This window comes from Terrapene carolina, unplaced genomic scaffold, assembly GCF_002925995.2.
Source record: "Terrapene carolina triunguis isolate 2854851 unplaced genomic scaffold, T_m_triunguis-2.0 Scaffold130, whole genome shotgun sequence".
NCBI lineage: Eukaryota > Metazoa > Chordata > Testudines > Emydidae > Terrapene > Terrapene triunguis.
Window position 1 is genome coordinate 18,043,467 of NW_020664481.1, and position 26,300 is coordinate 18,069,766.

At 36.7% G+C, this 26,300-nt stretch overlaps 2 protein-coding genes across 8 annotated transcripts in view; one reads left to right on the plus strand and one right to left on the minus strand.

Annotated features, from left to right (window-relative positions):
• The window catches only part of SULF2 (sulfatase 2), a 261,320-nt gene extending 258,762 nt beyond the window's left edge, over window positions 1–2,558 (plus strand). For all 4 annotated transcript variants that reach the window (XM_024207533.2, XM_024207524.2, XM_024207515.2 and 1 more), the window contains one exon: window positions 1,149–2,558. In XM_024207533.2, the coding sequence (XP_024063301.1) occupies window positions 1,149–1,179 (31 nt within the window). In that variant the 3' untranslated portion in view covers window positions 1,180–2,558. The remainder of the gene's footprint in view (window positions 1–1,148) is intronic.
• Window positions 2,559–3,526: 968 nt separating this feature from the next.
• The window catches only part of NCOA3 (nuclear receptor coactivator 3), a 173,212-nt gene continuing 150,438 nt past the window's right edge, over window positions 3,527–26,300 (minus strand). For 2 of the 4 annotated variants that reach the window (XM_026652708.2, XM_024207492.2), the window contains 12 exons: window positions 25,320–26,200; window positions 23,566–23,701; window positions 21,781–21,975; window positions 21,007–21,243; window positions 17,714–17,840; window positions 16,748–16,919; window positions 15,461–15,757; window positions 13,036–13,140; window positions 12,278–12,506; window positions 10,267–10,441; window positions 8,187–8,328; window positions 3,527–7,051 (listed from right to left, as the gene is read on the minus strand). In XM_026652708.2, the coding sequence (XP_026508493.1) occupies window positions 7,040–7,051; window positions 8,187–8,328; window positions 10,267–10,441; window positions 12,278–12,506; window positions 13,036–13,140; window positions 15,461–15,757; window positions 16,748–16,919; window positions 17,714–17,840; window positions 21,007–21,243; window positions 21,781–21,975; window positions 23,566–23,701; window positions 25,320–26,200 (2,708 nt within the window). In that variant the 3' untranslated portion in view covers window positions 3,527–7,039. The remainder of the gene's footprint in view (window positions 7,052–8,186; window positions 8,329–10,266; window positions 10,442–12,277; window positions 12,507–13,035; window positions 13,141–15,460; window positions 15,758–16,747; window positions 16,920–17,713; window positions 17,841–21,006; window positions 21,244–21,780; window positions 21,976–23,565; window positions 23,702–25,319; window positions 26,201–26,300) is intronic. The other 2 variants (XM_026652709.2, XM_026652710.2) reach the window with 2 other exon arrangements.

Here is a 26,300-nt window from a genome sequence, read left to right on the forward strand (position 1 = left end):
CTATTCTGTACCAGCATGTTTCTAAATAGTTTCAGCTTGCGGCCCCATAAAGCACATACAGTTTTTCAGTCTTGAGGTGACACAGATGTGGTTCACTGCTATAAACTCGGAATCACAGATAAAAGACTGCAACTTTTTTTGCCAAATACAGATACCTAAAATCCCTTATCCGTGGCTGCTTCTGGATGCCCAGAAGGCAGCTGTGACTAGCAGAATTGCAAACATAAGCAAGTGAAGGCAGGCTAATTCCCTCAGTTGAAGGATCTGATTTTTTTCCCCCCCCCCGGTACTAGCATAATCTCAGTCTTGTCTAAATTAAGTCTCAGCAGCTCCCTCTCTTCAAGCCATAACCTCAGAATGGCCCTGGGCAGGCCTGTCAACCACACAAACTGGATCTGACAAAGCAGAGACATAGTGAGATTGTACAGGCTGCTGTGTCTGCAAGGGGCAAAAAATCCCACTATTTCCCCAGTGGCCTCGTGTACTATGAGCAGGAGGGGACAAGATTGAATTACTCAAACTATTCATGAAAAATAACTTGACTGCAAAATATACTTCAATATATTCTGACATTCTGCTAGAATCCTCTGTTTTCTTTTTGTTGAATGCATCTTTCTCTATTAATGCAGTACTGTCATACCTGACCTTGCAGGGATGTGAAGATGATAAATCCATTAAAAAGTGTGAGGCACTCAGATACTATGGCAGTGGGGGCCATATAAGTACATTAGATCAGGTTAATTCATAACTCTACCCTTAATTTTGTGATTCTTTATTTCTGATGTAATTAACTTGCAATAAAAAAATTGTGACAATCAGCTTTAGAACTACATGGAGTAACAACTGTTAAAATAAGGGCTAACTAAGAGTACTGTATTGAAGAATGTTTCAAACTTAAGCTTCTATTTATGGCAAATGATCAATATGACACTTTATTTTAGCTAACAATTTTTGGGGCCTCATTTTAAGAGGCTATTGCTTAGCTATACCATGTTCTCCACAAAAATGATTTTAGGTGGTCCACAGATAAGTAGATCCACTATCTTTCCTGCGTGGCAGTACTGAGAAACAAACTTACATTTGCAAATACTTCACATCCCAGCATATGAGAAGACACATACACTAAAATATGTTTATTTTATTTAAAGAGGACAACTGTGGGAAGGATGGGAAGGCTAACCTCCTGCAACTGCTGGACCTCAATGAGGATACAAACCGGCCAGAACTTGAATCCTTGTACAGACTTAAAGAAAATGTATATGATTTCAGAAAGAATTATAATGTTAGCCTGGAGGACTGGATGAACTTTGAGGTTGAAGTAGATAGAACGTTTGCACTGTTAAGTGAATTAAATAGATAGTGAATTTGGGGGAACTACTGTCAGGAATATAGGTCCCTTTTTGAAGGCCACTGTTGCATCTGCTTCTGCTTTGGATTATACTTCATGAAGTCACCGCAGTTCAAGGAATTGATGGAAGAGAAAATGAGGCTAACCCCATGCGTGGATTGACACCTCAAAGCACATAGCACCCACAAAATTATTTCAGTGGGAACAAATTAAAAACCTCTCTTAGCTACCCCATCGAATGTCATTAGAACAGCTGCAAAGCAAAGTTTAAACAATGTGGAAATTTTTACTTTTGACTGGGGCAAATTAAATCAGTGGTAGAAAATTATTATTTAGTGATTCAGGAATTCAAGCCAGCAGCACTAAAGAAGCAGCAGCTAAAAATGCTCAACAGCACGATACTTCAAGTTTCCTCTAAGGATATCATTTTAGTTCACTGTCTCCATAGCCACCCTATTGCCAGCTGTAGGCAAAATAGAGAAAATCTTGAGTAACAAAAAAGCAGATTGCTGGAGTGGTTCTGTAAATATTCAATGTCTTGTTCAAAAGAAATTCTGTCAATAAAAAAAGTGGAATGCCCAACTATCATTTCTCAAAATGGTACCTTGTTACTTAAACATTACATAATAAATTTCAGAATTTATCCATTTTTAAAAGCACTGCAAAATTTCAGTTAATGTATGTCTTGAATTTTACTGAAATCAGATTTGTATGAAGTCTTTTTATGTGGTAAAATTATATTGTATGTTCAAAATGAAAACAACTTGTTTGAGAAAGCACATGTTCGCTTAGTGGCATAATTTTTACATTTGTAAAAAGCAACAATCTTGGCCAATAAAAAAAGTTATAGCTCAGTGTACAGGAAACTAGAACTTTTGATTTAATGTCTATAATCTGCAGTAAGTATTAGGAAGGGGAATCCCCAATCATTTCCTAAGTAATTTAAGTATTTCTGAATATTTTCATAAAGAAAAGGTTATTAAATACATTCCAAACAGGCTCTGCAAATGCATTAAAGGTTAGTTTTCATGTTAATCATATACAAAACTTGAAATGGGGTGCTCACCATAATAGATGCTGTGTGTTGAGTATCCAGTGGGAGACCATCAGAAGGAAAAATCTGAATGTGTTTAGTAATTCTTTTCTCCATTCTGACTACCCGAAAGAGACAGATTTTCAAAACAACTTTGCAGCTCTGGCTCTCTAAACATGTTTCAAATAAGCAAAGTACTGGGGCACTTTTAAAAAAAAAAAACTAATAGGAAGCTTCAACAGAGATTACTTGCTGGGGACACATAATATTTGTGTGTGGTGCTAGAGGTCTATTATATGATAACCTAATAAAGTATTGGTGAATGTGGAAACAGAAGTTGAGCAAATAAACTCTCTCAAGGGTGACACTATAGGCTTTTGCTGTATGTTTTCAGTGAAGCTAGGAAAAGTAAATTTGGTTTAAACCTGTATTCATCGCATCCCAGATTTAATATATTGTCCAAAACTGTTGTGTCAGAGTTTTGTACTTCAAAAGTAGAGTATGTGTGCTGGGCTAGGAAATGCAATCAAATATTCGCTTATACTGATTTTAAAACATTAGTGGATTCACCAGAAAGAAAAGACATTTACAAGGATGATGGAAGTCTGATACAAGTAAGTGGCAAATGGTCTCTCTGCAGAATTTGTGTCTTCACTGTTTTCCAAACCTTTCCCAAAGAAGAAAGTGTATGTATCTGTATACAATTCCCATCTGGGAGAAAAAAGGAAACTTACGTTTCTCTGTCATCTAGCAGCAACTTTGGAGATGGGAGAAGGTGGAATCCTGGAAGGCCAACTAATGTTAATAATGCTGCTCTATATCAATCGGAAGTACTCTAAAAATTACATCTCTACCTCCATCTAAAAATACTCCACTTTCTCTGTAGTTTAGTACAGTATAAGAGTCTTGAATATACATTTCAGGAAAAAATGGCAAAGTATATTTTCAAACTCTTACACAAAACTTGGCTTCAGCCTGTGGCTCTCCCTATGACAGAAGATATATATTATAGCAAGAAAACTTCTGTCCCAAATCTTTGGTTGTTCCCAAGTTCTTTTTATTTCCCCACCCTTCCTTCTAGTTGTAGGTTGTGTGTCAGAACACTATTTTTAAAGCCAGAAAGATCATTTTATAGGCAATTTTGCAGTTGAGACATACCTAAACCCAGGAAACCAAGACTTCTTAAATCATTCCCCAAATCTAGCCTCTCTCACATAATAGTGTTACATTATCGCTCAAAGAGTGGCTATATTTTGGTTTGGTGGGGAAATGCTACATTGCTGGCCCTGTTAGAATATAATTGGCACCCTTCAGAGCTTAAACAGCTGACATACTAAATCACCAAGTTCTGGTTTTAAATAGAAACCTTTATTTACATTATTATTAACATCAAAACACAAAAATCAGAAGAGCAGTAATACTTTATAACCAACCCTTTTATAAATCAGCCCACATGGTTTTTTGTTTTTGCAATGTAAAGATACACACATATTTCAAGCAGTACTTTAATGTAAACTAAATTTAAATGCAATTCTCAATACTGTATGCCTTCTCCTGAGAATTTTTTTTAAATATTGCTCTCAGAATTATATGGTTTCATACTTGCTGTATCATTCTATCATCGATCTGCACTTAAAATCTAAAATAAAATGTGTGCTAATTGGTGCAACATTCAAATAGTTTTGTTTATAGCTTTAAAAAATGCTCTTGAATTCCTCACGTTAAAAGCACAAATTTAGGATGAGATTGAATAAAAAATTGCTAATGGATTTTATAACACATGGTTTCTATAATCAACAGGAAACCTGGCAGGCATGTAGTGAGACTATGTCTGCTATGCAGTAGTGATTCAACTGGTTACACTAGTAAACTGTAATCGTATTGTCAAAAATAGTTATACAGCTTCTTGAATCATTCAGAAAACTTTGCTGCTGTAGAACCAAAACACAGTCATTGGAGATATCAAATACCACCAAAATCAAAGGACTATTTAGTTTAGTAAATACACTTTTCAACCTAGGTGAAATATTTAGATTGTTGCCTTGAAAGGTTTCAATAACACTAATTTTAAAAGGTTTAAAAAGGCTTATCTTTTTATCATATTTGAATTAAAACAAATCTTTGGATTCAGCAAAAAGTAATTACTGGAAAAAACCAACATTCTAAAAGCAGATGAGGGAAGAAGGATCTTTTGTAACATCCATCAGGTACCACATTTTAGAAGTATAAATAGAATCATTCTCAAAAAAAAAAAAAAAGTTAAGGGCAAAAAGCATAAAGTAGTACATATCCTGAAGATTTCACTAGTCAAAGCAATCAAGGTTTGCAGCTTCCATCAATATAATGAACAACTACAAGATATAAAATCATTCTATTCTGATTTAATATAAAAAGCAAGGGATTGTTGCCTTTCAACTCCCATTACGTTGCACTGACTCAACCAGCAGGTGGATTCTAAAAAGCAAGAAAGGGGAAAACAGTTCCTTATGCTTTTAAATGTCATGCATTACAACACAGCTGAACCAGACTGAGGAGTGGAAACAACTAAATTACTACAGCCAAATCTATGTTCTCAATGCTGATTGTACAGACTAGGCTGCATAAAAAGCAGATTTTTATTGCGCCTGCCTGCCTTGTGGAGTAGGCCTGTGGCTGTAGATATAGGATGAAAGTTGTGTGAATTTTTGCACAGAAAATTATTTTCATTAAAATGGAAGAACATGGAAGTTCCTTCGAGTTACTGCAAAACAAAATATGACTTCATAGTTACAGTACCAAAAAGAAATGATCAGAATCACTGATTTTCACTCACTCAGGAGAAGTCTGTTTTCCATTACACAATGAACAATAGAACAAAAGCACCACATTCCTTAAAACATTTCTGGTTCACACCCTTATGGAAGTTTCCAGGTTTCAATCGCCATCTGTCTGAAAGTGGATAATCTGTAATAGCATCTTCGTTTTATGGACAAAAAATACAACCTGTCGACAGATAAAGATGAATAGACTTGTAACCTAACATGAATACTGATAGTAGACACTTGTTTGGAAAATACATTCATTACATTAGAACAATCCAAAGAGGTGCAGACATTTGGTTAAACTGTGGCTTAATATCCATAAAGATTTCTGGATGTCATGTGACAACAAATGAGTTGCTTGCTGTAAGATGTGATGGTGGAGAAGTAATTAACAAGAAATACTTAGCAATAGGCATCTTTGCTAGAAAAACATTTAGGGTTCATTAAAGATAACCAAAAGTCCTGACAATACGGACTCATTAACTAAAAAGGCTATATAAAACCACATGAACTGTTATGACAAAGTCATGACAGCTTACAATCCAGGGAGCCTTTTTTGTCAAATTGCCCTATATAAAAAATGAAATGTAACAAAGTGCTCACTTAATGTGGAGAAAGCATTAACCAATTGCTTAACCCTAAACAAATTATATTTTAAAAAAGCTATTAGGTTAAAGATATAAAATAAGTGGCAAAGACCAAAGAAGAAAAAGATATGGGCCAAAGTCACCCAACTCCAAGGTCATTAAATTAAAAAAAAAAAATTTGAAAGGTCTTCTATCTGGACCTCAACTTAGATGAGTTTACAGAAATCAACTTTGTTAAATATTTAGCTTCACAAACTCTGCAAAAATGAGTTAGTGACCTACAAAAGTCATATATATAATACAATTCTTAAAGATCATATTTACAAAATTTATTCACAAAAAAAGAAAAAAAAAACCCTGCAAAATTCTGATTCAGACTGCAGTGCCTTGCCTTGATTTTTCTGAAGGTTTTTTCCCCCCAAAAAACATGAAGGATTATTGCTCTAATTTCCAATAACATAAAACATTACAGTACACAGTCTTTTCAATCAACAATTCTTAAAAGATTGGATTTGAAAAAGAACATGAGTACACCCTACCTTTCGGTTTATTTAATCCTTATCAAAGATATTGCATTAATCCGTTATATAGCCTTTTATAAAGTGCACTCAGCTGCACATCAAAATTTAAATATTAGTCACGATTATGTTTAAATAATTTTAATTTATTTTCTCTGTAACCCCCCTTGGCATCAATGGGCAGGATTTTGGAACATTACATGTCAATTCATTCTGCATTGCCACTATGCTTGGAAATCCTGACTCCTGGGGATAAGAGGTTAAAAGCAGCATTTGTATTCAGGAATTAATATAAAAGAGTCAAGGCTAGGAACTACATTCTCTGTCAGATATTCTTACTAGAGAAATCAGAATTCTTATCTACCATGACTTCTCCAGGCACTTTTGCCTGCCTGTAGTTAAAGGGCTTTGGATAGCTACAGTAAATAGAAGTGGTATACATAGAGTCTACCCATCATATTTACTAAAACGCCATTCCCAAATTCACATTTCTAGAGGCAGAGTGCCAAAAATATTTATGACCATTGTTTTGTACACCACAATATACAGTAATACAGAGAGACTGCTTCTACTAAAAAAAAGTCTTTTTTGTATGAAGTCACTTGGGACATCTTGGTGATCAGCTGGAAAAATCAGTTATTTCCATAAGGCCAGTACTAGTTGCCACGAAGAATATGTAGCTTTTCTTTGTAATACTAGTGCATCATCATTAATATAGATCATTCTACTTTGGGAGATCACGGTTTTAGGTGTCAGCAGTATTTCTGTTAAAGGAAAACAAAAAAACAACAACAATCAGAAAAACACCAGGATGGAATCACAAGGGGCACTAAGGAACTTATGTCCCACCAGAGAGTCACTGCTGGCATTCACAAAACTCCTACTTAGCTGCCACATAACTCTGTAGGGCCCAATTCAGTGGCATGCTCAAAGCAAGTCTAAACCCACACAAAATCAGGGAAGGAGAAGATGATGGTGCCCCCTCTCATAACTTTTATTCCATTAGTTAGAGCACTCACCCAAGATGTGGGAGACCCAGATTCAATTCCTCCCTCTGCCTGATGTGAAGCAGGGATTTGAACTTGGTTCTCCCACTTCTCAGGAAAATGCCCTAACCACTGGGATGTGGAGTATTCTAGGGCCAGGTCTCTCTCAATGGTCTCCTGATGGAGCAGCTCCGTTGTGGATCAATATTAATTGGAGCAAAAGTACTGGAACCTGGGTCTCCCACCACCCAGGGGAATGCCCTAACCACTGAGCTATCGAGGCATTTTCACACACTGTCTGGCCCAGTGTGTATTTTGAAGATTAAAGTATTAAGACAATCCATTTTTAGGGAGAAGAATCGCCTTTATTGGACTCTGTCTACAAGATAAGAACTAGTACTTCTATTACTCCCACTCTCCAATGTGAAATTTGTCAGTTTAGTCTAGTTGAAACCTTTGTTCTTAGATTGAAGATGGTCTTGCAGACAACTTGCAAAATCTCAGCAGATACAGTTGCCCCTTTCAAGTATTTTGGTCTCCGGAATTTCCCCAAGCTCAGTAATACTTAAGTGACCATTGTGTCTCTTGAGCCACAATCATGAGATACCTGAAGAAAAACAGCTAACCTAGAAGCAAACTGCCAGGCTTCAGAATGGATATCAGCAAAGCTAGACAGAACCTACTGGAGCAAAATGAAAGCTTTATCCTCAAATGACTTAGGGGACAGCGAGAACTGAAAACCAGTGTGTGAGAGGAAGTCGGCCAGCTTGAGAACCGATTGTACTCAATGGGAAAAGAGGAGCTACAGACCTTTAAAAGGATCTTATAACTACCTAGATGTTTAGGGCTGACCAAGCCTCTGAATCTCTACAGAACTGTTTATCAGTTGAGTGAATTGTTACAGTAATCTTACCTGGTCTGGACCCATAGGCATCCCTGACATAGGCATGGTGTTAATGTTCATTTGTCCAATATGACCACTGCTGCCATTCATATGCATCAGATTATAAGTTGTAGGGCTCCCTTGATGGCTGAACTGCTGCTGTGGAAAAGAACTGGAGCACACAAGAACAAATAAAGTTACCTTCCATAAAGTTTGATTGGTATTTTAATGCACTGCCATCCTTATACAGGCCACAAGTGATTGACATGGCAGAAAGATAAGAAATAGAATTAAATCTTTATATAATTACCAGAACCAGAAGGTACCCCATTTGTTACTTTTACATATTGGATAGACAATATAGAAATACCAGTACTCTGATCAGTTTTAATTTTTATCTGAAATTTACAAATCAATTTACTTTTCAGGAATCTGGTAAGTGTTCTTACTAATTAACGGAAACAAGCTCTCTCTTGTAGCCGTTTTAGGGATTCCAGTGATCACATTAGTCCACCATCATAATATTGTTGTGCACAATTAAATTTCTTCCAAGGTATTTTGTCAATATTCCTAGACTAAATCTGATTTCTAATTATAAAGATATAAACTCTAATGGATGTTAGGTGAAAAATCTATTCAGTCATCTATTCATACCCAGCCAGGGCAGGATCAAGGGCATAACAGACACTAATTACTACAAGGACATGATCTCTCTTATTTGTTGGTTAGAAACTGAAATGTTCAATTTATCTTCACCCAAATCCTTTTCTGCTGCAAAATGTAAGACAGATTTAACATTCAGGTGCAATGAAGACAATTTCTCGGTCGTGAGTAAGAAAATGCTGTAGCAAAGGCATTAAGTTCAGCAGAAGTAAGAACATGTAGCTATTTTTAGCTCATGTTCCCAGAATTCAAAGCTGGTTGAAGCAGAATATGAAAGACCATTGACAGCCATGCAGTGGATTTATATTCCCAGTAGATGTCCCTCTAGATGGTTTACATTGAAAGAATCATTGCCAAAATTCCAAACAGAAGACAATTTCATGTTAACTGGTGTACTGGTGAAACGTGTACTTTATCTTTCCTTTCTGTCCACTGCTAATTAATAAGAAGTGTGTATCTGTATTTAAGTCATGGAAAACAACAAACAAGAAAGCTTTGAAAATCTGGTAAAAAGCCCACCAAATACACTAAGGCCTTGTCTACACTACAGGGGAAAATCGATCTAAGCTACGCAATTTGAATTACGTGAATAGCGCAACTCAAATCAACGTAGCTTAGATCTACTTACTGCAGGATCCACACTATGCGATGTCGATGGGAAATGCTCTCCTGTCAACTGCCCCTACTATTCTCCATCCAGTGGAGTACGGGAGTCAACAGGAGAGCAAGGTGTGGGTGATTTAGCGGGTCTTCACTAGATCTGCTAAATCAACCGGCGATGCATCCATCACCGGTCTTGGAAGTGTAGACAAGCCCAAAGAATTATAAGGACTTTGCAGATGAGACAGAGGATAAAAAGTTAAGTTTACTGGCCTAGATACTGTTCCTTAAAGACTCCCATGAAACCCTTAATCTTAGCATTGAAGGGTCAAGGGATTCATGGAAACCTTAAATCAGAATCTCCTTGCCTGTGCATCTTTGGGTTAGAACCTTAATGTTATTTTTACTATGTGTGGGCGTGCGTGCTACATACACACACACGTACATTTTTAATGGAAGGTAAAACACTAATGTCTATTGTGTTGAGTAACATGAATATAGGTTTTGATTACTTAGCTTTTTGTACAGCATACACTTAGAGATTCTGGGTGTTTATTTAAGAAATACGGCCATGACTTTGTAAAGCAACTAGCAATTTTTGGTGTCCAACTTCAGACAGTTTAAAAGAGACCTGGGGTGACATCCTGGCTGCACTGAAATCAATGGCAAAACTCCCATTGATTTTAATGGAGCCAAGATTTCCTCCACGATTTTCAGAAAGTGCTAAGCACCCACCCTCTGAAAATCAGCTCCCTTTGAAATGTCTTAATTTTGGCACTTGAAAATTGGGACACCCAAAATCACTGGTCACACTTGAAAAACACTGACTTAAGTCTTTACTGCTCACCTGCTCCTGGCCATGTTTCCTGATGACCAGCCTTTCATCTCAGGGGACTGGTACATTGCTGCTGTTTGAGAGTGCTGCATCATGGGATTTTGAGAGGCTCTAATTCTTGATGACATCATTGGGTTGGGAGGGCTTGCTACTCTACTGAACGTGGGATCAGGTTGTTGGCTTATTCCTTACAAGACAAAGAACAAACAAAACAGATGCTAATTGTCATCTTTAAGGATTTTTAGTCTATCTCCTTGCAATGGAGGATGAAAAATGTCTCATCACATTAACAAGCGTGATGAGTCCTGAACCCCCAGAGATTTACAATTGTTCTTAAACACTAGTCTGCATTTCCCTTACATGGAAATTGGATTTGTATGTGCGCACATGCACATTTAAAATTTCATTCGCTTCTGCAGCTTATTGCCCATCTGAACTCCGTATTCTTTCCACAGCAACTAGTTGTGATATCAAATTATAACTTAATGTGACAAATAAGTAGCACAAGCAGACAAACATTTTAGCAATAAAATCCTGGTTTTGCAAATAATCTCAGTAATATTGCAAAAGGGAGGGGCAAAGACACATAGGCTATAATTAGCAAAATGATTTATAACAAGATATTTTCAGTTTTCCTTAAGTTTTCAGCAGTGTTTCAAAAGTTTTTCCTCCAATACTCGTAATAGGAGCTATTTACATTTTCCTCGTAACTCATGTGTGAAAAGAAACAAAAGATATTTTCCTCCTCGGTATTATTTATACAGCATCATAGGTGTGCATGAGAAATTATAACACAAAGAAGCTAACAAGTAAGAAGTTAATATAATATGTAACATCCATCTTGGTAATTAAATCATTTAATTGTATCAGGAATGTCTCATATTCTAATAAAATGACTGCATTTAAGAGAATGCTGCAGAAAGCTAGTCAGATATAAGTTGCTGTAGTGTTCTGTAGCAAACAGGTTAGAGAATTTACTTGGGATTATGTATCTGGATTCACAATAATGACTTTTCTCTCTCAAAACTGGGTTTTGAGGGCAGCCAGATAGTAGGTACAGATAGATGCTGCATGAATTCAAATAAATATTCATTGCTTTCTATAAATGAACTACTGAACAGTTCTATGGAAATCATGACAGTATGGAATCATCCAGGCAAGAAAGTTATCAAAACAGAAAAGGGGGTGGGGGAAGAGAAGCGTAATAGAATCTGTTACATCAGGAAACAATAGATCAATAAACTAATTACATAGTAAACAAACAGTAAGCTCATTGGCAGCACAGTTAACTGTGTTTTAATTTTTTGACTATTTAAATGATAACCAACGGAGCTCCATATTTATATGGTAATAACCATTTCCTGGGCTGAATAAATGCTGAAACCTAAAACAAAAGTTCTAAGCAATTTTTTAGCCCAGGATGGAAACAAGCTACACAGGTTAGCAGTTTTCCCTACACTCTCCTCTCACCCCTGCACTCGTCTGTATACTGGAGATCACTGTGCTTAGACTATTACCAACAAAGGTTTAGCCATCCTAATCCTCTCCATTTCCTTCTAACTTTCACTTGCTTTAATATATCTGCAGGAAGGGGAAGCCATTTTTATTATGGGCAGCATATGGCAAATTCTGGAAGCAGCAGCCAGAGAGCTTTGCATAACAATTGTATAGATATTGGAAAATAACCAAACAATGATAATGTAAATTCTTGGGCTCTCATTGTTTATACTGTATCTTCACAAACAGAAATGACTTACATGTATATTTGATGAAATCACGCCTGGTATGGGAAATAAATGGATAGCCTCCCTCACTCTGACAGAGGGAGTTCCATTTAATAATGTTTGGTTACACAGTGTGTTCAGGATCTCTGAAAACCACACCCACCCACCCACACACTTTTTTATAAGAATTTTTTTTCCCAAGCCTCATGGTGATCTGGAATATTTAGGTAGATAAGATAAATGGAAGAAAGGGAAGATGGAGTGAGGGAGAGACAGAGTTGAGATGTGAGCATCAGTACCATAATTAGGCGGATATGGGAATTGCTGCGAAGGAACTTGAGCCATTGGGGGACCTGCCAGAGAACTGTCCATGCTTCCTGAGGCAGTCACATTTGGTGGTGGACTGAAGGTCTGAGGTTGTTGCTGTTGCTGCTGTATCATCATTGCCATCCTCTGCTGTCTGATATGATGACTTATTAGCTCCCTGTTGCGCTGAGCCACCATCTGAGCATTAAGAAAACCTTGCTGCTACCCCACAAACAAACAAACAAAAAAAATGTATTGGATGATATTTAACAAAGTAAAATTAAAGGCATGCCAGAGAATCAATCCATGTACATATTTTGTACCCATATGACCCAGCACATTCAGGGCTAGCAATGGAATTCACATTAATGAAAGCCAGTTGGCAGTGTTAAAATGATCAAAATATCAAGTTTAAGTTTGCATTAAACTATCTTATTCATGCTAAAAGCTAATGCAGGATGTTATCTTCTTACCACTCATTTCATATAGGTAAAATACTACTTACACTCTGCATCTGTAGCATATCATAACAGACCACAGGTACCAGTGCCCACAAGTCTGCAATTTCAGAACTGTGGGGGATATACCCACTTGATAATGAGGATCATTCTTCAGCCCCCAAAGAAAATAAATATACCCCGTGGAACCATGAGAGAAGGCCTGAATTCTATAAGGACTTGTGTGTGACATGTTTGTTCCCTGCTATTTTACAACATGCTATTTTGGAAGGGTGAGTGTGATGATTACTCACCTGTGACCCCACTTGCGGCTGCATGACTGGCCTCATGACTGGGGCACCACCAGTACCTGGGTTTTCCATTTTCATCTCAAGTGCTTGACGGGTCTGATTCAAAAACTTAGGGAAAGACAATTAACAGTGTCTAAGTGGGCTGTATTAATCTGCTTCAAATAGGAATCTTCAAAAACACCAGGCTACAACAATCAAACCAAGTAACAGCAGCTAAACTCTTTATTTAGGAAAAAATAAGAAAAAGAAACCACCTTTCTGCAAATGTAATTTTTTTTTTTTTTTTGCATCTAGAATCCAGAGATTAGTGTTTTTACCTTGTTAGATACATAATGCTGAAGCATTCATCTTTAAATTTGAACATGAACAGTTGTAATTCACACATTCAAATTAAGTGGCCTGGCACTAAAAGGCTTTACTTTCTTATAAAATATTTTGTAACCAAACTTATTTGAAGCACAGTATAGTAGACCAACACTTATACTCCGAGTTCCAAAATATATATAACTACAGGTTTCATCTCTGTTTCAAGGGTGGATACCGTTAAAGCTACTATTATAAAAAGACATGACAGTTGCTTCAAAAAGCCATAGCCTGATTCAATGCCCTGGTCCAGCCAAGAAGAAAAGTATGCGATGGGAAGTGCTGAATACTACACTCTTTTATAGTATAAGCCACTACATTAATTCTCCCAGCCTCTATTATCTGACACTCCCTGTTATCCAGAATTTGTTCACAACCCTTTACACTTATTACAATAAAAATTTCCTCTGCTATCAGTTACTTTTGTTATTCAAAACATATTCAGTGTTCCCCAATGACTTATGGATAATAAAGGTTGCACTCTACTGTGGCACACAAATTACATTTCTTAACAGAATATTTCAATTTAAATCAAAACGGTGAGACAACAAATAACCCTTTTTTAAATTTTTATGGCACAGTGTTAAAATCTATCTTGTTTCTTATACTGTGCCTATCACCATAACATCAGGGTATCTAAAATGGATCAGATTCATAAGGGAGAACAAACAATACTTTAAAAAAAGTACCACCACCATTCACTTAAATTTTATTTAATACAATTAATCAAATCAAGTGATATCTGAATGCCTCTATTCAGAGAGGGAGTGATTGGTAGATAATAGCACATTTTGATATTTGTGAAGTCATTGTTTTGACACAATAAAAATTAATTAATTTGCAAAATAAGTTGAAAAGCTATTTAATTATTAAAAAGCCAGATATATTTACTGCGGAACTCACTGACAGAAGGCATCACTGGGGCCAAGCGCTTAACAAGACTCAGAATAAAGACTGGACATTTGCATGGATAATGAGATCATCCAGAATTATATTAAACAGGATTATTTTTAAAAGAACAAAAATTTGGAAGCAATATAAACCTTTGTACTGTAGGGCAAAACCAACCTCTAACTGGGAGGTTCTAGGAAGAGATATCTCCTATGGGCAACTTATTCACTAGTTGACCAAACTGAGGTTCTTGCACCTTCTTCTAGAGCAGTGGTTTCCAAACTTTAACAACTTGTGAACCCTTTTCACTAAAATGTCAATTCTCACAAACCCCCTCCTAAAAATGAATATTTCCAGGGATTTTCTCCTTTACCCGAGTATAAATTATAAAAGCAGTGATCTTGGAAATATAAAATTTGTTTTTATGACATGCTTATTACACACTATTTATTATTATTTATCATTACAGTATTTTATTACATTATGAAAACAGCAACACTCTTCCAAGATCTGACTTTTGTAGCTTGTATCACTTTGAATAAGCCTGTTATAAGACAAGGCTCCTATGTTTCATCAAGGAGTATCAGATGTGAAAGAGGATAAAGATATTTAAGAAGCCAACTCAGAGAGTTCCTCCTACATAAGCATTCAGGTCTTGAGCAGTCCAGGCAAACAACGCATGTTACAACAAAGCTTAAACTTGTTGTTCATCATAATTTTAAAAACAATACTAGCTGCCTATTTAATTTTAAAAAGAACAAAAAATATCCACCTCCCTTTCCATTTCTTATAAGGAGTCTTGAAGTTTAAGTCTCCTCAATGTGATAGATATGCTTGCTTTGATCTGCTTAGCTCTTGGAAGTCCAGGAGCTCCAGGCTGCCAGGGATCCCTAAGGACAGCTCTGTCCACCATTGGGGAATTTTTTCCCCGAGAACCCCCTGTAACATTTCGTGAACCCCAGTTTGGGAACCACTGTTCTAGAGTCTAAAGCATCTGGTACTGGCCACTGTCAGACAAGATGGTTGACTAGACACCCCTCATGTGAACTGGTATGGCAATTTCTATGTTCCCTTTATTCTTCTGAAGTAATATAATTCACTTTACCTCTCTCTCCACTGCAACAAAGTTTTCTATCTTTTGGAGGAAGACAAAAGTGTAAACAAAAAAGATTACCTGCTGCCCCTGAAGCCTCTGCTGGAGTTGCATTCTGAGCTGCTTTGGTGTATTGGTTCGGGGTCTCATTAGACTTGCTCTAGGATGCATACTTTGCAGTGGAAAATTACTCTGTTGGCTCATCTGATTCATCATTGAATTAAAGGATTGCTGTTGTCCCTGCATGTTAGTAAAACCTCCTGGCATTGCTGCCCCTTGCCCTTGATAGGGCTGACCATATAATGGAGGCTTCTGGTCAATCATAACTGCAGATTCCTGACCTTGAAATGAATCTTGCTTCGGTTCCAAAGTTTGCCCCTTTAACAGACAAAGAATATATTGCAAATAAGAATAGTGTCGTTTTAAATATTAACAGAGAGTCCTGTGGCACCTTTAAGATGTATTGGAGTATAAGCTTTCGTGAGTGAATGCCCACCAGCAACCCCCATATTAGCTCTCCCACAAACCCAGTGCCTCCCACTCGCCAGCAGGCCCTGCAGATCAGCACCTCACTCTGCCTCCCCACACCTCCTGCCCGCTGCAATCAGCTGTTTTGCAGTGTGGAGGAGGCTAGGGGGAGGAGCAAGGATGCAGTGCACTCAGGGGAGGGGGCGGAACTGAGCGGGAAGAGGCGGGGAAGGGGTGGAGTGGGGGCAAGGCCTGGGGTTTGAACACCTCCCCCATCCCCCCAGCACTTTGCCTGTGCCTTTGTAGTTTTACTTCGAAGAATGACTTTGTAAAACGGACAGTACAGGGTTCTGTTTCTGAATGATTTCCAGATCAAATGTGCTCATTCTACAAGATTTTTAAAAATATTTTATTTTATATTTTTAACAGCCAGCCATGCAAACTCAGTCTGGGATCGGAAAGCCATACTGAGTTCTTTTGTATGTGCACATCATTGCCAGTAAAGTATTCTGCAATCTGAGCTCTGTAGAGGCTGCATGAATCACAAGAATCCAGTTCACTCTCCCATAGCTGTGCTACTTCTGCAGTGCTAACAGGAATAAATAGTAATATCAAATTGTTTATGTTAATAAAATATTATAAGAAGTCAGGAATTGGAATATATCCATGTCTGTTATGCTAAAATGACACCTTCTTACCTGTAGTATTTTTTGAAAAACATAATACAAGTTCTTTTGGTATAAAGTTTAATGAATACTGGTTAGTATTTTTCATCAAAGAGGGACGCCTGGAGCAGATTTTAAAAGGTTGAGATGTTATGCTTTTTTCATTCACTTTCCAAGTGCCAAGATCATACAGGAAGCAGGAAAATAAATGGTTAAAAACCTCTGGGTTACTTACTTGATTTACAAGATCAGGAATTCCTAATGCTCTGTCAATTTCCTCCAGTCCTGTGACATCTGTGTTACTCAGCAAGGTGTGCAGTTGATCTAAAAGAGCCCTTTCATCACTCTGGCCTTCCATGTTAGGAGGTGGACATAAGAAATCATCCAAAGAACTTCTAACTAATTGTCTATAAAGCAACAAGTTAAAAACCATTAATTATAAAAACATGTAGCATATATCACCTGAAGATAGCAAACAACTTTACAGAAATGGGTAAGTATTACCCATATTACAGAAGGGTAAACTAAGGTATAAAGGTTAACAGACATGGACAATGTCACAGCAGCAGAGCTGGAAACAGAAACTAAGGGCTTGTCTACACAAATACATAGTTCATGGCAAGCTAGCGCAGGGTAGATTTACACCCTAGCTTGCCATGAACTGCTAATGTAGACAAGCCTGAAGTCTTTACTCCCAAATCCACTACTGCATGCACTAAAATGGAAAAGACCTATCAAATCCAACTATTACCAGTTTATGAATCCATGATAGCAAGAGAGATGAGAAATTTTCAGAGTTAGAAAAGAACTTTCAAAGTTCACTTCTAGGAACTTCTCACGTAGCACTGTCACATATTTTCATATTATATCATCATGTATGTGTTTATAAAAATGTATTTAAAACAATTAAAACAAAGCTGAAAATTATCCTCAAAGCTGTTAAACCAGGTTATTTTAACATCTGCTGTATGCCGTATTGGTGGTGGTGTTAGTGTTCTGTTAGGACACAGGCCCATTTTTTGATGAATCTTCTATGTCAGTTGGTGCCCACTGCTCATGGAACAAAGGGCTCTGGAAGCACTAAAGGGGTTCAGAAAGTCATATCTTAGAACAAATACTGTTCCAATTTTTAAACTCTTCTTATAGCAGTGATCAGTCATATTCAAACTATGCAGCTTTCATCACCTATTCTAAACCCTACCTGTTTTGTGACCCTCGAGGTCCTTGCTCCATGGACAGCATGCTATCAGGCCATGATCCTGGCTGGTTAGATGGTCCTGTTTGCCCATAAGGATTACCTCCCATACCCATATTAATCTCAGTAGGCCCTATGAAGTAAAATTAATTTTATTATTTTTTGAAAACAAAGGTAAAATTTAACATCCTGCTTTACATGTGAAATAAAAGTTTGGGATTCTACAGATTATTGTGTGTTATACTGGTAACTTCAATAGGTTAACGGTCTAATTAGAACTAAATACTTTAAACAGCATGTACATACATACATACACACACACACACACACACACACACGACATGAAGGACTAGAGCTATTGCTCTCTACATGATATGATTTTGATGTCTAGTATCAGTCCCACAACACCTCAAATGGGAACAATATGAATGCAGTAACCTTATATAATTCAAAAGTGATTTTTCAGGGTGGGTTCATTTAAATCAAAGAGATTTAAATCCCCAATTTTATTCATGATTTAAATCAGCAAGCAGGAAACCTTATTTTAAATAATCAATTTTAATCTTGTTTTGCATTTATACTTTTTAGTTATTTTCCTAAAGAAATGTTAACTGTCACTGGTTGGTAACCATTAAAACATGTTGATTTGCAACTAAATCTACCCTTTACACTAAATTTGGTACTACTTTTTGCTAACCAGGAGAATACACTATATTTAAGCACACTTATGTAAGCAATTATCTAGCTTAATTTACATTTATTCAGATTTTTAATGTTTATATTTTATTATCGTAGAAAATGGCAAATTATTCATTTATCTACTAAAATATTAATTGTTTATTTGTGATTTGTGTCAAGCTCTAGTTGGATGAAAATTAAAGTTCAATTAAAAATGCAAAAAACCTGTATTTTAAAATGGTATTTTTATTAGTTAAATAAAACTACCTTAAATATGCTGAAACATGAGAAAAAAAAGTTTATCAAGAAGTATATCAAAATATGTTTGGCATTTAAAACTGATTTATTTATCAAAGGAAGTATTATCTGTAGCTAGTGAACGAAACTGATTGTTTCTAGTTACCATGACCTTCAAGATTTTAGAACTAGTAGACCTCATCCTTTCAGACCCAGATTCTATTCATAGATTGGAAGAGGAAAAGTATAACAAGCTTTCCTGCTTTTGCAACTCCCATTTGGTTTCTTAACTTTGAGCTAATATTGAACTGAACTAGTTGAATTTAAGAAAATACTTTCTCTGCACCAGTAGAAGAGGCTACTGCTGTCAAAAGCTGGTTTAGCACATCAACAAACTCTGGTTCCACCACACTGACTTCCACCAGTTAAGTGGTTTGACTTTCTTTAAAATTTGGCAACAAGCAAGAACTGCTTAATATTACTCATATAATTAATTTAAATTATTTTAATAGATTATAAAAGTTTAGGCCTTAACATAGATTGTCATAATTTCAAATTTAATTTTAAATAGTCTAGATTTTATTGCAATAACCTGTATTCAATTTAAATTAAAAACAGATTTAAATTTAAAAAGTTTTTTTATTTAAAAAAAAGTATCAGTTTTTATCCACCCCGCTCTTCTTGCCAGTGAAGTCAGGACACTATCAATCATGCACTGTAATAGTGACATGAACACATGTGACATTCTAAAGACAAGTACAAAATAAGTTACTTATCAGCAACTGGTTATTTGAGTGTGTTGCCTCTGCCTTATCCATTCACCTTTCCCTCTTACCAGAAGTTCTACTCCCATTGAATTCTGTTTTTTAACAGAAAGAACTGAGCCGGCTGGGGATCACATCACCATTTAACATCTCCAAACAAACAGTGCAGTGTGGGGGCATTTGTGCTGTCCCAACAAGCATTACTTTTCCCAAAACTCAGCTGTATTCTACAGATTTCCACTTATAAGAATTCACTAGCAATACAATTTCCAGCAAGATGGGCTGAGGAGTTCTAATTAAACAAGAACTGCAGAACTGTCTTCTCAAATTGAGCATCACATCCCAATGCCAAGTTGAGACAGTAGGGCTGAGAAACCTTAGGCAATAGATTTCTATGATGGAAATGTCAGAGAAATGCCACTGATCCTGCCTTAGCCCTGGTAAAGTGAGCCCTCAGACCCTTGGGTACCGTAACCTTCGCTGAAGTATAACAAGTTTAAGGGTCCAGTCCAATTGACTTTGAGAGGTGCTATGTGGAAATGGCATTTCCTTTACACTGATCCCAAAATGCTATAAAAAGCATGGAAAATTTCTTTAATGGTTGAGTTCTCTCTTAATTAAAACTTACGGCCCACTTAACATTTTGGGCATGAAGCTTCGTTTCTCTCATATGAGCATCATGTTTTAAAAAGAAGAACAGGGCATTGATAGTCTTCTTCACATGAAACTCAGACACTAATTTTGATAAAAAAAAATCTGGATGCAAATGCAGGACAATTCTGCCCTGGGGAAAACAGTGATGAGAGGTTCAGGTACCAAGTGGTCAAGCATCAATATGGGTCAAGTTTAAAGAAGCATCTTCTGAACACTGTAAAATGATTTCTTCTTGGATCAGCTAGTTTTAGGATGACAAAAGGGCATGAGATCGCCATTTAAATCCGGTCTCTCTAGTAGAGGTCTTTAGGTTCTATATGAGACATGACACCCCAGAAAAGAGCCATAGTAGGTCCAAGAATCTAACTGCATGATAGTGCAGAATTTTTTTTAAAAAAGCGTTTTACAACTACCTTAGACAACCTAAAAAGCTATGTACATACTAGTAAAACCAATATTACCACCAATAACTATTACTAATTAAAATAGTTTTTTTTTCTTTTAAACTAGATTTCCTAAAACTCCTGATACAGAGTCCCTACACCTGCAGCTAACTATAGAGTGGTTCCTAGAACTCTGAATTTCATAGGCGGGAATATGTAGAAGCCATCTCCAAGAAGAATATAGAGATAGATTATCAATATATGAATACTCTTTTTTTTTTCTTTTGGTGTGATAGGAAAAATGACACCTCCAATTGGAAATATAAGCAAACATACGGACAAATAATTAAATATGGAATTCCTTAGTCTGAAATTATTAATTATCATTAAGATTAAGGAACTTTCTACAGTGTGCTGGCACTTTCCATGCACAAGAGAAAAATATGGAGCTTGCCTCAAGGAATTAACTGTCTTTGGATGTAAATCCAGATACTGAAATTAAAAGGATCTTTATTCTGAATGCCTGATCAACAAACAACTATGCATTTTATTAAATAGGTTTATACAAATGTAAAGAACTTACTCATATGAATCATTTGCTGTTGTAGCACTGGTCTTGTACCAGGTATGCTATTAGACCGGATGGGCAAACCAGGCATGGAGCCACCCACTGTAGGTCTGGGAAGGGATGGGTTATAGTCTGGTCCTGGTCTCACCATTGAACCAGAATTTGTAGGTTCCAGTCTGTTAACCTTAGAGCTTGGCAAAACCCAGTCTCCTGCTGGATGCTGATTCATAGCCATATTTCTGTTGGGTCCACCTAGTACAATGAAGAGCATATAAAAGATTATTTCTCCTATAGAACATATGATAACTTTTTTTATTGGAACCATTTCTATTTTCTCACTAATTACAGTGACAACAGCCAATGAGCAGAGAACAGATTACTGAACTCCTATTAAATCTGGCCATGGCATGCTTCATTTCTTCTTCCAAGCATATTAATTTAGCCAAAATTAAGAATATTAACAAATTTTTTTGACTGGCTGCTCTCACAAACTGATCTTGTCAACCACACATTAAATAGACACTTTAGTATTTCAAAACAGTTTTTTTTTTAATAATTCAGCTAAAACAAAGTCCCAGTAGAACACATGGCTGGGATACAGCTATAACCTAATAACTCCAGCTATGGATAATAATAGTTGCTTAAAATCAGTTTAATGATTTAGATGGTAAATATTAAAGATTAACATGACTCATTCTTATACATTCAGGGTTTTAACTAATTTCAGCACATTAAAATTTTACAATATTTTCAATTATAATGAGATCTGTTTGTATGTCATCAACAAACCCATGTTTGATCCAAAATTTTCCTGGTTCTCGATCATTCTTGGACTCCCACCCATGATGTTTTGCTTTTGTAACATGGAGAATGCATTGACACTCCTCACTGGAGGGCTTGAACCCACAGGTATTGGGCTGTCTAAAGACATGGCTCTGTTGAAAGGAGGACGGGTAGTCTGCACAGATTGGGGACTTCTCATACCTGTTAAAGAATTAAAAGATGCTTTCAACTGTACATCTTTAAACAAGAAATAGAATGCCCTACTGATGATTTATACAAGTTATATCTATTTTTGAGCAATTACACTACACATTTAACAAGCCATGAATGACTATTTTGTTTTAGGTGTTTGTCCCTGCAGATAAGCCAAACAAGTCCTTGGACCCTAGGTGTAATATGATCAAACATTTTAAATTACAATCTAGGATTCTTTGTCTAGGTGTTCTCCCGGCATATACTGTATTACAATTTCATGAGCACTGTGCATGCCTCTTGATATATTGGTGTTGGTCTTCAGTTCTTATTTTATCCATCGTATATTCTCACAAAACTTGGTGTGTGTCTGGAAAGTACTGTCCTTCCAAAGTAAGTGTGCAACTCACCTCTCTTAATAATCTTAACTGAAAGCAAGGTTCTATTCCTCACCCTTAGAAAGTTACAATTCTCTCAAGCATCTTAATCCCATTGGGCTCTCCAGCCTTATTCACTTTCAGGTTACACCTCTTTTGCTAACACACCCTCATCCTACTGTGAAATACCTGGAACCAACTTGCTCTATCAAAACCCATACTGGTTCCTACTCTTTGGTTTGCCCTTGATATATATACCAGTTACATACATCAAAATGCAAAAATTATTGCCTCAAAGCAAACAAAGACCCACAAGGTCCACCTCCAGTATGAAATTTGGTTATCTCCGACACTCCTCAGGAGAGCTTGAAAAACGTACTAGACATCTACTAGCCATAGGAGTAAACTTACTTGCCAGGAGATATCTATTTTAAGCTTTTGTAATGTGTTTATCACTATAGTATCTATGCACTGAGACAGATGTAGAACACAGCGATGGTGGTAATGATGGCATCTCACATGTAACATTAACCTTCCCTCCCACTCCCTCTACTGGTAGGGATGGCCAGCCCTTTAGAAATAAAAGTAGAAGTAGTCATTAGATGGTGCAGGCCTAACGGTACCTGGGAGAGCAGTGGCAAATCAGAAGCTTGCCATTCATCCCTCAGCCTTTCCCTGGCCAGCTGCAAGGATTTAGTTACTTCTTTTAATCTGCAATTGCCCCAATTCATAACAATATATTTTCCCACTGTCTTTGGTGTGTGGATATCTAGAGTGCAACATTAGAGAAGTGCAAGGAGGACCATGAGATGGGAAGTGAAGAGAAGTTAACTGTACTCCACATTTGTAGGGCACACAAAGCTCTTGAGACTGCTCTTTGTAATGCTAGAGTCTGGACATGCCCATTGGCAAGGCCCACAATTCAGATACACAGCTCTGTATCAATTTTTAAAATTTAGTAAAAATCAGATGCTGGCTGAAAAGGGATTTTCAATGTCCTCTGATATTTCATAATACTTCTTCACGCTAATTATATAAACACAATCTACCAATGGATAACTAGCCCTGCACATATCACTTATTCCTGTAGACTGATTTCCTAGCAAATCTGAAACAAAACATTCATCAAGCAAAGAAGGAGTTAAATGTACATTACATTGAAAGCAAATCACACAATAGCCCCTAACTTTACAGAAAAGTGGAATTAAGTCAACTTCCTTACCCAATGGGGCATTTCCTTGAAATAATGTTTGCTTAGTTCCAAGACTATTCCCATTTGTAGACATAGCATTATTGTAAAAATCAGAACTAGTCAGATCACCCAGTATTGCATCCAAATTATCCAAGTCTCCACTCATCTAAAAGGAAAAAAAACAAACAAAATACTACTCTCACATTATTCATCCTTTAACATTCCATTTAGCCCCTCACAAGTCTTAACAACCCTTAGCAACATATGCAGTCAAACACTTTAGTTCAGTTACGACATTTAATGCTGACTTCCAAAGAATTCTTCAGACATCATTCAACTATTTGGTTAATTTTGCTTTGTTGGTTTTGGAAAAGCAAAACTTCAGGGAAAAAGTAGTTACACAAAAAATTAACCTGAATGCAAATATCTTTAGCATCTCAAATTTTAGAGACTTCTCCGCATTAGTCTCAAAAGTTTGAATGGTAAAGCAAAGCACTACGGGCATGACTTTAATTCATAGTTACAATTATTATAATTGTACATGCCAATACCTGAATCACATAGTTTGAACAAAATAGATCTATGTTAGTTTGCTAGATTATAACCTCACCATGAAAGTGTTCCATAATTCTCAGAGATTTAAAGAGCACATGTATATATAAACTACATAGCAGTTGGTAATTGTCTTCCTATATGGTACAGAAAACTCCAGATGATTATTGAAAAACCACCCTATGAATAATCAACATTATTTATATTGCAGTAGTTCCCAAAATGTGCTAGGCACTGTACAGAAATACACAGTCCTTCCCTGAAGAACTTTACAAGGCCCCTATGCCTACCAAGAGCACCACTGACTTCAATAAGGAGCCAGCCCAGGCAGAGCAGTTGCAGAATCACAGGCCTAAATTCAACTACTTTCGATTATGAAAGCATCTATTCAGATATATTTAAACACAGTTGAACATTTTCAAATAGTGTTTTAAATTGGGATAAGAAGTAACATTTGAAGACAAAATGGGTTTCCATTCAGGCACAGGGGCCTGCCTGTACGGAACAATTTAAAGAATCAGCTTTGGCTACTGTATGTACATGTAACAAGTTGTTTGATGGCACTTCCTCTCCAACTTCCCGAAGATTTTTTTTTTTAAACATCTAAAGTACTGAAAAGCACAAATCACATAATATATATTCAGTTATAGACTTTCTTTACAGGATTCACTGGCATCATTCTCACATTTACACCAATGTAATCAACGGCAATGTCACCGGAACCACCTCTGTGTAAATCCAGTGTGAGAAACTAGCACCCCACATTTTTAAACCGAATTGCATATAGAAAATGGATCGTTTCCACTTATGTTCATTCTCTTTTACTTCCTACTGTAGCACCCACAACTAATTTATTGAGTCAGCTGGCAGCTCCATTTCCAAATGACCCATGAAAATAAATATATGCTATGTAAAATTGCCTATTTTAAAGATTTAATTTTAAATAAACTAAACTAAATATACTTTGCCTTGTTTGATAGCTCAATACTAATATTATTCAAAGAACTCCAGTATAGCACATTTTATTACAATATATACTGTTGTTCAAGTTAAATGTACTCTGTTAACTATCATAAAACTAAACATATGTTTTTATGCTGTGGTTACTCAGTACTGTCTTGGAAATAATCATACACAAAAATTGAATGGTCTCCTTTTTGGTGGTTAACTCTAATAAGAAAAATATTGGTGAGTTCAACAACAAAATTCCTGTACAAGGTTAAATACTCTACCTCTTCAGAAGGTTCTGTTTTTATTTTAATCTCTTTTTCTTGACTTGAAGTAGGAATAGAGGAGCTACTGCAGTGTCCCATTTTATTATCCAGACCTTCTACCTTAAGTTTCATTTCTTTTGAAAGTGGATCCTTTATATCATCCTTGTCTAGTAGGTATCTGAGTAGAGCATTGTTTTCCTTCTTCTTAGGACTCAGTTGTTCCTGTTTGATAGTTCCTTCTACACAGGGGGCTGTATTGCTGGAGTCATGGTAGGTATCTTTACCAGTAGCTTCAGCTGTGATCTTTGCTACTTCTGCTGGAGAATTACCATTCTGTAACAATTTATGCAAAATCCTGTGCTTTTCTTGTAGCAGGGACCCATGCATGTTTGATGACGAAGAGACCCCTCCAGATGTAGAAGAGGAGACTCCTGAGGGACTTGTAACATTGGTAGAAGATTCTTTACAACCAGAATCCAATGGTGAGTTTGACAACGTAGAATGCCCTCTCTCATCTGAGGAGCATGTGAGTAACTGAAGGAGCTTTTTATGACCTTTGCTTTCATTTGGTCCCCTCTGACTCTCAGACCCTTCCAGATTTCCTTCTTTACTGTCTTTGTCACTAAGGAGGTCCCTGTTGTTTGACTGGCACATAGAACTCTCCACTTGACTTTGTTCACAATACAAGCCAGAAGGACTCTTTGAGTCCTGGTTGCCCATTTTACTTTGCTGAGCTATATTCATATTTGGGGAATTATCCAATTTTGGACCCGGTGAGGAAAGTGTTGATAGAAGGGAAGTTCCAACCCCCTCGCTAATGGCTTGAAGGGCACTAAGGGAACTGCTAGAGAAGCTGTTGTTGCCAGTGTTGCTAGCAGCTCCCATTGGCGAGTGCATACCTGTATCAAAGTTATTATGTTAGAGTTATTACATAAGAGAAGCGATCATATCTACATTTGACTTTACTTGCCAGGTAACCATTATACTGAATAAGTCTAT